The sequence below is a fragment of the Manis pentadactyla genome, chromosome 5 (assembly GCF_030020395.1).
Source record: "Manis pentadactyla isolate mManPen7 chromosome 5, mManPen7.hap1, whole genome shotgun sequence".
Lineage (NCBI taxonomy): Eukaryota > Metazoa > Chordata > Mammalia > Pholidota > Manidae > Manis > Manis pentadactyla.
In genome coordinates, this window is record NC_080023.1 from 33,211,309 (window position 1) to 33,225,245 (window position 13,937).

A 13,937-nucleotide genomic window follows, 5' to 3' on the forward strand; every position below is an offset into this window, starting at 1 on the left:
ACATTTTTCAGAATACATATGCAAAGACAAATCAAGAGATATGATATAATTTAGTTATACTACTATAGAAACAGAGAATTTAAATCAAGACTAAATTATATTTTAAATACTGTTCATGTATCTCTAACCTGTAATTTAAAAAAATAAGTAACTTGAACTAACATATAATAGACCTCTTGGGCAATTAGTGGTAAATGCAAAGATAAAAATTTTTAGTGGAGAAATTGTCATATCACTAGATACACAATTTTCTACAAGTTTTAGAAAGATACCCCTCTTTTGCATGTCCTCCTCCAAATATCTTGTTTTTTTAAAGGCCAAGGTTGTGCAGGATAAATTATACAGTGTGTGTGTGTGTGTGTGTGTGTGTGTGTTTGTGTAGAAGGGAGTGTGAGCAGGATAGAAAGAAGAGAGATATTCAGCTTGATGCAAAAAAACTGGAGAGTATATATCTGTACATAGTTGGGAATAGAAATGGACTAAGAAAAGAGATGAAAACACACTTAAAAAAATAATGGCCTCTTGGACACAAACATGAGCGACTTCTTCATGAACATATCTCCCCGGGCAAAGGAAACAAAAGCAAAAATGAACAAGTGGGACTATATCAAGCTGAAAAGCTTCTGTACAGCAAAGGACACCATCAATACAACAAAAAGGTACCCTACAGTATGGGAGAATATATTCATAAATGACAGATCCAATAAGGGTTGACATCCAAAATATATAAAGAGCTCACACACCTCAACAAACAAAAAGCAAATAATCCAATTAAAAAATGGGCAGAGGAGCTGAACAGACAGTTCTCCAAAGAAGAAATTCAGAAGGCCAACAGACACATGGAAAGATGCTCCACATGGCTTGTCATCAGAGAAATGCAAATTAAAACCACAATGAGATATTACCTCACACCAGTAAGGATCACCATCATCCAAAAGACAAACAACAACAAATGTTGGCGAGGTTGCAGAGAAAGGGGAACCCTCCTACACTGCTAGTGGGAATGTAAATTAGTTCAAACATTGTGGAAAGCAGTATGGAGGTTCCTCAAAAAGCTCAAAATAGAAATACCATTTGACCCAAGAATTCCACTTCTAGGAATTTACCCTAAGAATGCAGCAGCCCAGTTTGAAAAAGACAGATGCACCCCTATGTTTATTGCAGCACTATTTACAATAGCCAAGAAATGGAAGCAACCCAAGTGTCCATCAGTAGATGAATGGATAAAGAAGATGTGGTACATATACACAATGGAATATTATTCAGCCATAAGAAGAAAACAAATCCTACCATTTGCAACAACATGGATGGAGCTGTAGGGTATTATGCTTAGTGAAATAAGCCAGGCAGAGAAAGACAAGTACCAAATGACTTCACTCATATGTGGAGTATAAGAACAAAGAAAAACTGAAGGAACAAAACAGCAGCAGAATCACAGATCCCAAGAATGGACTAACAGTTACCAAAAGTAAAGGGACTGGGAGAATGGGTGGGAAGGGAGGGATAAGGGAAGGTAAAAAGAAAGGGGGCATTACGATTAGCATGTATAATATGGGGGGGGGGCACGGGGAGGGCTGTACAACACAGAGAAGACAAGTAGAGATTCTATAGCATCTTACTATGCTGATGGACAGTGACTGTAATGGGGATTGTCAGGGGGACTTGGTGAAGGGGGACCCTAGTAAACATAATGTTCTGCATGTAATTGTAGATTAATGATAACAACAACAACAACAACAAAAAAAAATGTCCACAGTTTCTAGTCAAGATGTAATACACAAACAGGCTTTACCCTCCTACCCTGAAACAACTAAAAAACTGGGCAATATATATGAAACAACAGTTTTCAGACATTGGACATCATGCACATGTTGCTGAGAGACAGAAATAAATGAGGTAAACCCTACAATTTTCCCAACTTACTGTCTGGTAAGTTTCCAAGCTGCAATGTGGGGAAGGGAACCATAGCAGAGCCTAAAGGTTTTCCTGAGCCTGGGAAGACTAAGTCTGCAGGGCAGAATACCAGAGGGGAGAGAACTACTCAGAGAACAGGCAAGAGGATACCTCTAAGTTTTCAAGTGCTTAGTGATCACCAGAGGCATGTGAGGAAACTTCTTGAGTTTGGGGAAGGCACCAACTGAAAGGAGCAGAGGGAATAATACCTGAAACTCACAAAGGTCTTACAACAGTGCATATTCTCACTACAGTGAAAAATCTCAGAATTTTTCAGGGCATCTCACAGAGTAATCAAAAGGGTAAACCCACATATCCAAGAAGCTCAATGAGCCCCAAGCACAAGAAACAGGAAGAAAACCCTACCATGGTACATCATAATCAAACTGCTTAAAACCAGTATAAAGAGAAAATCTTAAACACAGATAGAGGAAAAAAAGATGTATTAAATGTAGAGGAACAAAAACTAAAAATGACAAAAACTGTTCATTAGAAACAATGCAAACCAGAAAAAGATGGAGTAACATCTTAAAAAGTACTGAAAGAGGGTGGGAAAAAAGGGGAAAAAAAAAAAAAAAGCCTATCAACCTGGAACTCTTACAGTGAAAATAACTTTCAAAAATGAAGGTGGAACAAAGACTTTTTCACTTTCAAAAACTGAAAGAATTCTAGCAGCTGACCTGAACTACTAGGAAATGTTTAAGTAAGTCCTTCAGATTGAAGAAAAGTAACAACAGATAGTAAATGTATCAGTAAATACAAAGCAATAAACACCTGTTTCAAAAGTCTTTTATTGACTCATACCTCATTGTGAATTATTTTAATTACATAATTATATCTATAATAAACTTAGACATTTGGATTCAGGAAATAGAAATATTAATAGAATCAAAGAAAGGTGTATGTATAAGTAATTGTGAGAGGAAAGAAGTATTTCAGAGTGGGCAGTGGAATTAGGTGGACAGTTAAGCTCACAAGGAATACAAAATGATGACAATTTCAGAAGTTTGTTTTTTAAATTCTGTTGGTGATTTTAATTTTAAAATAAAAAGTTGCAAAAATGTGGTAGAATGCAAACAAAGGCCACAAACTGGTTCTCACCTCATTGTTCTAGTCTCTGCATGCACATGCCTTTAAAATTCTGCTCCTCCCATCAACATATGAGTCTGTCTAACCAGTCTTTCAATCTGGACTTGCATATGTGCCTTGCTTGGCCAATGAAACTTAGAAGCGAGCAGAGGTTTAAAAAGAGTTTGTGTGGTAGGGTTTGCCCTTTCCTGCTACTTTTGAAACACACTCAGTAGATGGAAGAGGGCAGGGCTAGACTGGCAGATGATGAAAAAGAGAGAGAGAGACCTGACCCAACTATCCTATTACTTCAGTCAACTGCCACATGTCCTGCCAATCAACTGCAAGTATAGGAATAAGGCCAGCCCAGCTGAATTGCAAAGCAGAATCACTGAGTAAAATGGCTGTTTTAACATACCAAGTTTTGGGTTGTTTTGTTATACAGCAAAAGCTAACTAATACAAAAGGCAGTTTATGTATTTTATCACTTATTGAAGGGCCTTCAGTTAGCTGCCACAGGAAGCTTTTTTTCTGCAGTCTCTTTATAAGATTCTATTTCTAGACCAGCTCACTCTTTCCTTTATTCCACATTAAATTCTAGTCCTACCATTGTATTTAAGGAAAAGGAAAAGATGATACAATACTCATTTAAAAATCTACCAAAAAAAATCTAGAAGCATGCTGTCCAACATGGAAGCCATTAGCCAATAGCCATTTGGTTGTCGAATGCTTGTGGTATGTATATACAGAACTGTATGTTGAAATAACAATGCTTTTGGATATTGTGGAAAAATAGGTTACTGAAGTAAATTTCATTTGTTTCCACCTTTCTGTGCTGGTTACTAGAAAAATTAAAATTTATGTAAGGTATATTATGTTTCTATATAATGTAATGCTGTAGAACATTTATCATAACAATGCTTGGTATACTACATATAAACAAAACACTGGACTGAAATCAGAGTTTGGGCTCTCCTGTTCAGCAGTCTGTCCTTGGGCAATCCACCACACTCCTTTTTCCTTGAATTACTTTCTCAATTTCTATAAGGAAAGAACAAGGCTTAAGATTTTTTTCTAGCCCTAAAATGGAAAAATTAAAAGTCAGTGCATCTCAACCACTGAGCTATTATGCCTCCTAGCATTCACTAATAGTATTTACAATACTTGTAATTTCCACCTCATAATTTAGTACTTCATTATATAAGGTCTCACACCATTTGCTTTATGAGAACAAATGACTGTAACTTATAGTCTTTTTAAATGGCAGTATAGGGCAAAGGCAGCTTTCAGGCAACAAATTGATTTTCTTCTTCACATTTAAGTCTTCTAAGGAAACATTTCCTTATAAAACTGTAAAAGATTTTAATGCGTATGCATAGTACATGATACTTCAATATGCCCAGCAAGAAAAAGATAGAGAAGCTTAAAAAAATAACTTACTTGATCACTGAGAAGAGAGTCCTAAAAAGCTGAATAAAAATTTCATTGCAATCTTCCAATTCAAAGCAGATGTTGTATGATTTAACCCAAGCTAAATTCTTAAATAAATAAAAATAATTATCTATACAGAATAGTTACAAAAAAGCAAACTCATTAATAAAATTTAATTCTTAGAATTAGAAATCTATATTAAAGCTTATAAAGAACCAAAATATAAAATTACAGTTGTTAAAGGAGTCATATACTTTGATTTTTTAAAAGACATATGTCTATTGGCATTAACCTTCTCTAATTGAAAAATACTAAATTGTTAGTTAGGAGACACACATACATAGTAAATATAAAGAGCAGTGAAAATTAATTTAACCTAATCCTCTTTTGGATTAGAGAAGAATAAAAACAGAAAGATGAATATAGTTTCAAATTATCTAACAGTTTTTCCAGAAGAATATACTTAATTTTTTTCAGGATATGAGGAGCAAACAAAGGATTGTAAAAGACATTTTGTTAAGTGGGCTTTGTATAAAACCAAAAAGATTTATTTTACATTATAAAAGATACAATAAAGAATTTTCTATTACATGAAATAGTATAGTATTTGTTAAATAATTTTTTTTACCTCTAATAAATAAAAGTATCTATTAAACTGTGGACTCTTTGTATCTTCCAAACCTTTTAATTGTCTGGTAATAAACAAAAATATGTCCTGTTAAAAAAATGATAAAATACATTAATTTGGATACAAATACTTAATTATCATTCTTTCACAATACACTAATAGTCTGTGTATATATATTCTCCAACACAAACTATAATTTAAAAAAATTCTCTTTTAGCCAAATGAGAAGGGACTGGACTAGTCCATTATTCAAAATAAACTAGAAAAAAGAAAATCACATAAAATTACATACTTTAGAGGCAAAAATAAAGATTATTACTGTTACAAATTTTTAGGCTTTCTCACTCTGAGAGAACCATAAGGTATCCTGTTTACCCTTTCTTCTACTACAGAACTTCTACTTCACTATCTACATCTTGCATCATGGCAAACAATTATCTTTACTTTAAAGACCTGGATATCAGTCTTTCCATTACTAGTTCCTACATGTAAATAGTAAATTTTCAGTACCTAGTTTTGAATTTGATGTGTGACTACAAATTTGTGTGAAACAAAACAGTAACAGACTGGTTCAAGGATAGTACTTATTCACAATGATGGTGCTCCATTTCTTAAACTTCCTTTAGAAGTTTTAACCCAAACTAGTACCTATATGGGACAAACTGATTTTAGGACTATTTAAAAGAAAGCAATCTGAAGTATTAAAATTTTCCAAGAAAAAAATTATTTAAAATCTGTTATTAGTTCAAGAGAGCAATTCATATGAGGAGTGCCTCAAATATTTCAAACAAAGGCAGAACGACCAAGATGACCATATAGTTTTGTGTGCAGAATAACATACAGGGAAAAATAGGCATTTGAATACATAAATTCTGCTACATTACTGTTTAAAAAAGTGGCACCAATCCACTATTTATCCCTTCAATTCAGCCAACTGGGTTTTGTAATGGACTATCCTGAAGATTAGATAATAAGCAGACAGGGACTAGTTTTGATCTGCACCTTTCAATGCTTCTTAAAAATACCAGTCACGTTTGTGGATAAGTCAATGAATATTAATTAACTGAATAAATAGTTTGTTTTACAACTTATGATATAATCTTATGATGATGAGATGAATAATGTGAAAGCTACATTCCTAAAGATAAGTTAAAGTATAAAAGTAAACTAATTTTGTAAAGACTGTATTTACCTTAAGTTTATCATGGGAAGTATATGGAGCTTCTGGGGCATAGATTCGAAAGATGTCAGCCAAACAACATGCTACAAGGAGACGCACATCTTTATTGGGATTCCTGAGGAAAAATTCAGATGCAAGATGCAAGGCTAGTGGGAGATACTGCTGTTTTTCATCTTCTGAGTCCTGATCCATATCCATAAAAGTTTTTACTACCATCTGCAGAAAATGTATAAAGGAAAAATATAATCAACTCGATGTTTAGAAATTAGCAGAGGATATCTTTTCTAAAAAATCATCACCATTACAACACAAACTAGAAATCAGTTACTATTAGAGGATTCACAGTAAATTTTTGTAAGTCTTCATTTAAGAATTTGGGTGAAGATCACCAGCATGACCAAGTACTGACTTTGGATTACTCAGAGATACCTTACCTGCATTTGTACTAGACTTATGAAGAACTTAAGACTCCCATTATTCATTTTACATCTAGCCAAGGTAAAAAGTTCTTGGCCTCATACAAACAACCAAATTCATTTGGTATTTTGCAACCTTGTCAATTATGTGTCTTTTGTATCTTGCTACCTTGATTTAGGCTCTTTAAACTACTACTTCATTTCACAATAGGTTTTGCAACTCACATCAGAAAGCCAAGATTAAATATTTTTATGTAGTTGTACTTCTGATTAAAAGCTTTAATTATGAAATAACCTCTATTGTTATTTATGGTTACAAAATTAACAAATGCACATTTTAGAATCACAATAAAATACAAAAGTTTAAAAGGCTATAATTTCTCAACCCCAGAATATAACCACTATATACAATTTTTTTGTATTTTATGCTGCTCTATTTTCTCTGTAAAGATGCAAAAGGCCACACTATAATTCTTCATTCATTTACCAAATCATGATCATTTCCTCATGCCTTCAAAGTCCTTTAAATAAATCATACTTTATCTTAGCGGTCACCAATGTCAAATATTGAAGCTGTGCTATTATTTCTGTTTTACCAAAACTTTATATCATGAATAAGTGTTGAACATCATCACATTTTTTTCTGTGCCTGCTGAGGTGATTGTATTTTCCTTCTAATTCTGTTAAAAAGAGTAAATCCCACTGACTGATTTTCTAATTTTAATCCAAGTTTGCATTCCTAAATCTAATTCTAGTCCAACTTTGCATTCAAAAATAAATAGAATTAGGTCATAGTACATTTGTATATTATAGACTTGAGTTGCTATTACATTGTTTAAATTTTTGCATTTATACTCTTGAAAGAAATTGACCTATGACTTCTTAAGACAACTATGGCCATTTCAGTACTGAGGTTATACTGGCAGGAACAAGTTGGGAACTGATCTTTCTTTTTTTCTAATATGTGGAAAGTTTATAATAAGACTGATTTTATTTTTCTTCCTTAAGTATTCAGTGAAGTACAACTGATCAATGAAAGAATCATAATGGAATTTCAAAAATATTCTGAACTGAATGACAATAAAATATAAACTGCAAACACTTGTGGGATGCAGTTAAAGCTGTACTGAAGGGAAATTATAACCTTAAATTGTATATACCACAAATGAAGGAATGAAAAAAACCCAGTGATCTACATTTTCATCTCAAGATGTCAGAAAAATAACAAATGAAATAGAAGGAAAGTAGAATCAAAGGGGGAATAACATCAAGAACAAACATCAATGAATTAGAAAACAAATACAAAAGAGAAAAATCAATGACATATGCTGATTGTTGAAAAGACTAATAAAACTGACAAGGATAAATCAAGACAACACAGGAAGTCACAAATTACCAATTTCAGGGATGAAAAAGAGGACACAGAATTACTCAACCTAATAATAATACATTGGAAGAAGGGACCTGTCACATGAAATAGAGTAACTGAATAATCCTGTTTCTATGAAAAGATACCAAATGTGAAATCAAACCTTCCTACAAAGTAATCTCCAATGTATATAGATGGCTTTAGTGGTGCAAAGTCCCAAACAAGACAAGTATGTATAGATATGTATAGCTCCTCTGTTCAAAATACCAAGCCCCTCTTTTCCATTCTTCTGTTACAGCCTCGTATCTTGGTTTGGTTATGCAGTCACTAGTCAGTGAGAGTCTACTTTTAAAGTACAAACATCCCTGTGAGTGTTAATACCCGGTAAGCTATTTATCGGGTATTATCTCTGGTTATCTATGAACATTTTAGTAGAGACTGTTACCTACTTGAAATTAAGAATGATTCAGAAGATAAAGCCTGAAGCTGAGGAACTGAAAGACAAAAAGATGCATACATTTGGACTGATCTATTAGGTGTGTGGGGCTCTGAAGCAAATCATTATGGCAATGGTTTACTCATGTTATTTCCTTTAGGTAGGTGCTATCATCACCTAAGTTTTTGGACAAGGAAAGTTGTGTGCTTGTAGGTAATCTGTCTTAGGTCACAGAGTCCCAAGACAGGATCAGGACCAGCATGGAGAGAAATGATGATCAAGAAAATAAAATATTAGACTGCATCACATAGGGCAAGGGTAATATTTAGCTGAAGTTTGGGCAGATTAATATAAAGTGGATCTCTTTTTTTTTTTTGGTATCATTAATCTATAATTACATGAAGAACATTATGTTTATTAGGCTCCCCCCTTCACCAAGTCCCCCCCACATACCCCTTCACAATCATTGTCTATCAGCATAGTAAGATGCTGTAAAATCATTACTTGTCTTCTCTGTGTTGCACAGCCCTCCCCGTGCCACCACCCCCCACATTATACATGCTAATGGTAATGGAGAAAGTGGATCTCTTAATGTGGGTTGTGGCAAAAGAAAGTAATTGAAAGCTTACTGTGGCACTATATTAACATTGGTTCCTTACCAGCATCTTGTATCCTTTTTGGAATGATGTATGACTTCACTTTCATAAGGTACCCAGAGTAGTAAAATTAACAGGGACAGAAAAAACAATAGTTACCAATGACCAGGAGGAGGAAGGAATATGGTATTAAGTGTTTAATGAGTACCAAGTTTCAGTTAGATATGATGACAGTTCTAGTGATGAACGGTGCTGTTTGCACAACGTGAATGTACTTAATGCCACTGAACTATACACTTGAAATTGGTTAAAATGGTAAATTTTATGTTATATATATATTTTACCACAATTTTAAAAATCAGTATAAAAAATTCTAAAACTGGAGAAACACTTCTCTCAGCTACATGTTAACTAATGTTATAATCAAGTGGAATAAACACAAATATATCAAAACATGTTAAAAGAAATAAAGTTCTGGATGAAGCAAAAATAGTTAATAAAAATAACAGTAACACAGGAGAACATCTGGTCCTTGGGTAAGCCATTCACTGGGTAGGTTTTGATAACTTTCAGAAAGGAATGCATCACATACAATGTCATAAAATATAGACAACTATAGCGTGAATGACCTCACGGAAAAAAACAACACAGAAGAGAATAAGTGTAAATCAATGTCCCTTATGAGCCTAAATACAAACATTAGGAAAGGCATCTTAAAAGAACTAAATGTTTTTGTTATAAATGGCTTTATGCTCATTCAGACAGCATAGGAAGGGGGAAAAAGATTGAAGTAAAGATGAAAAACGTTAACATCCAGAGAATACAGGAGCTCTTTTTACTACACTTGCAACTTTTCTGAGTGCGAAATTATATAAAAATAAAAACAAAAATAATACACTTACCACATGATACAGGACAAACATATATCACAAAGTGGGCATGCAAACTCTACTTTTTTTCAAAGAACATTACAATAGAGTCATTGGATTAAAGATGGCGGCGTGAAAGGAGAGACAGAGGCTTCCTCCTAAAACTGGATACAATTAGAAAATATAGTTGGCGCAACTAATCCTGAGAGAGCAACAGGAAAGAGGATGGCGTCAGACTGCACACACCTGGAAAAAAAGAGCAGACCTCACCGAACGGGCTAACGTACCAGGGCTATGGCTCTGCGGGACCCGAGCCCTTCCCCCACCCCAGCTCACGGGCGGGAGGAAGAGAAACGGAGCAGGAAGGGAGTGGAAGGCTTGGGACTGTTGAATACCTAGCTCCGGAGATCTGCTCTGGGAGCACAAACCTACAATTCACGGTGCTTTCATGAGACTCGCATGACTATCCGGTTGGAAACGTAATACAGGCAGAGTTCCTGGGGAGACTGGGATTCCGGCCGCTTGTGGAAAGCAGGGATCCATATCCAGCTGCTCTGGGACAAAAACTTACACCTGTGTGTTCTGAGCACCAGTTCAGGCAGTGGAGACAGGCACAGCAGCCGGGAAGGGAGGAACAGCTCTTAGCTCTTTCCTCCCCCCAAGAACCAATGCCGCTCCCCTGCAAACTCTGACATTGCTTCAGGGGCTGGGCAGCTCCAGAGACTACACCTTCTGGACACTAGAGGGCGCCATATACAAACATGAAACGCCAAAGGAACCTTGTCCAGAGTAAAATTATTAACACAACTCCGGAGAAAGATTTAAATGATATGGACCTCGTGACTCTTCCTGAAAGGGAGTTCAAAATAAAAATCATCAACATTCCAATGGAGGTACAGAAAGACATCCAAGAACTCAGGAATGAATTCAGGTTGGAGAGCCAATCATTGAAGAGCATGATGGAGGGTATTAAAAGCAGGTTGGATACGGTGGAGGAGACAATAAATGAAATAGAAACTAGAGAAGAGGAAGACAAAGAAGCTGAGGCACAGAGAGAAAAAAGGATCTCTAAGAATGAAAGAATATTGAGAGAACTGTGTGACCAATCCAAGCGGAACAATATTTGCATTATAGGGATGCCAGAAGAAGGAGAGAGAAAGCGATAGAAAGGGTCTTTGAGGAGGTAGTTGCTGAAAACTTCCCCAATCTGGGGAAGGAGATAGTCTCTCAGGCCATGGAGATCCACAGATCTCTCAACACAAGGGACCCAAGACACATAGTAATTAAAATGGGAAAGATCAAGGATAAGGACAAACTGCTAAAAGCAGCCAGAGAGAGAAATAAGATCACATACAAAGGAAAGCCCATCAGGCTAACATCAGACTTCTCAGCAGAAACCTTACAGGCCAGAAGGGAGTGGCATGATGTATTTAATGCCATGAAGCAGAAGGGCCTGGAACCAAGATTACTTTATCTGGCAAGATTATCTTTTAAACTTGAAGGAGGGACTAAACAATTTCCAGATAAGCAAAAGCTGAGAGAATTTACCTCCCACAAACCATCTCTACAGTCTCTTTCGGAGGGACTGCTATAGATGGAAGGGTTCCTAAGGTTGAATAGCTGTCACCAGAGGTAATAAAACCACAGTAAAGAAAGTAGAACAGCTAATTATGAAGCAAATGCAAAATTAAATTAACTATCCCCAAAGTCAATCAAAGGATAGACAAAAAGTACAGAATTTGATACCTAATATATAAAGAATGAAGGAGGAAGAAAAAGGAGGAGAAATAGTAAAGAACCTTTAGATTGTGTTTGTAACAGCACACTAAGTGAGTTAAGTTAGACTCTTAGATAGTAAGGAAAGTAACCTAGAACCTTTGGTAACCACGAATCCAAAGCCTGAAATGGCAATAAGTACATACCTATTGATAATCAACCTAAAGGTAAATGGACTGAATGCACCAATCAAAAGACACAGAGTCACTGAATGGATAAAAAAACAAGACCCATTATATGCTCCTTACAAGAGACTCACCTTAAACCCAAAGACATGCACAGACTAAAAGTCAAGGGATGGAAAAACATATTTCATGCAGACAATAGGGACAAAAAGGCAGGTGTTGCAGTACTAGTATCAGACAAAATAGACTTCAAAACACAGAAAGTAACAAGAGATAAAGAAGGACATTACATAATGATAAAGGGCTCAGTCCAACAAGAGGATATAACCATTATAAATATATAGGCACCCAACGCAGAAGCACCAGCATATGTGAAACAAATACTAACAGAACTAAAAGAGGAAATAGAATGCAATGCATTCATTTTGGGAGACTTCAACACACCATTCACTTCAAAGGACAGATCCACCAGACAGAAAATAAGTAAGGACACAGAGGCACTGAACTACAGACTAGAACAGATGGACCTAATAGACATCTATAGAACTCTACACCCTAAAGCAACAGGATACACATTCTTCTCAAGTGCACATGGAACATTCTCCAGAATAGACCACATACTAGGCCACAAAAAGAGCCTCAGTAAATTTCAAAAGACTGAAATTCTACCAACCAACTTTTCAGAGCACAAAGGCATAAAACTAGAAATAAATTGTACAAAGAAAGCAAAAAGGCTCACAAACACATGGAGGCTTAACAACACACTCCTAAATAGTCAATAGATCAACGACCAAATTGAAATGGAGGTCCAGCAATATATGGAAATTAATCACAACAACAACACAAAGCCCCAACTTTGTTGGGATGCAGAGAAAAGCAGTCTTAAGAGGAAAGTATATAGCAATCCAGGCATTTTTAAAGAACAAACCCAAATGAATAGTCTAACATCACAATTATCAAAATTGGAAAAAGAAGAACAAATGAGGCCTAAAGACAGCAGAAGGAGGGACATAATAAAGATCAGAGAAGAAATAAATAAAATTGAGAAGAATAAAACAGTAGGAAAAAAATCAGTGAAACCAAGAGCTGGTTCTTTGAGAAAATAAACAGAATAGATAAGCCACTAGCCAGACTTATTAAGAGAAAAAGAGAATCAACACACATCAACAGAATCAGAAATGAGAAAGGAATCATCACGACAGACCCAACCAAAATACAAAGAATTATTAGAGACTACTATGAAAATCTATATGCTAACAAGCTGGAAAACCTAGAAGAAATGGACAACTTCCTAGAAAAATACAACCTTCCAAGATTGACCAAGGAAGAAACACAAAATCTAAACAAACCAATTACCAGAAAAGAAATTGAAGTGGTAATCAAAAAAATACCCAAGAAAAAAACCCCCGGGCCAGATGGATTTACCTCGGAATTTTATCAGACATACAGAGAAGATATAGTACCCATTCTCCTTAAAGTTTTCCAAAAAATAGAAGAGGAGGGAATATTCCCAAAGTCATTCTACGAAGCCTATTCCACCCTAACATCAAAACCAGGTAAAGACCCTACCAAAAAAGAAAATTACAGACCAATATCCCTGATGAACGTAGATGCAAAAATACTCAACAAAATATTAGCAAACCGAATTAAAAAGTACATCAAAAGGATCATACACCATGACCAAGTGGGATTCATCCCAGGGATGCAAGGATGGTACAATATTTGAAAATCCATCAACATCATCCACCACATCAACAAAAAGAAGGACAAAAACCACATGATCATCTCCATAGATGCTGAAAAAGCATTCGACAAAATTCAACATTCATTCATGACTCTCAGCAAAATGGGTATAGAGGGCAGGTACCTCAACATAATAAAGGCCATATATGATAAACCCACAGCCAACATCATATTGAACAGCAAAAAGCTGAAAGCTTTTCCTCAAAGATTGGGAACAAGACAGGAATGCCCACTCTCCCCACTGTTATTCAACATAGTACTGGAGGTCCTAGCCACGGCAATTAGACAAAACAAAGAAATACAAGGAATCCAAATTGGTAAAGAAGAAGTCAAACTGTCACTATTAG

General features: G+C 35.4%; 1 protein-coding gene across 3 annotated transcripts in view; it reads right to left on the reverse strand.

The window, feature by feature from the left end:
- Positions 1–13,937, reverse strand: part of PDS5A (PDS5 cohesin associated factor A) — a 153,947-nt gene that overhangs the window by 81,901 nt on the left and 58,109 nt on the right. For 2 of the 3 annotated variants that reach the window (XM_036908506.2, XM_036908507.2), the window contains exons 3-5: positions 6,273–6,476; positions 5,081–5,167; positions 4,462–4,559 (exon numbers count right to left, since the gene is read on the reverse strand). In XM_036908506.2, coding sequence (XP_036764401.2) covers positions 4,462–4,559; positions 5,081–5,167; positions 6,273–6,476 — 389 coding nt within the window. The remainder of the gene's footprint in view (positions 1–4,461; positions 4,560–5,080; positions 5,168–6,272; positions 6,477–13,937) is intronic. The other variant, XM_057502162.1, reaches the window with a different exon arrangement.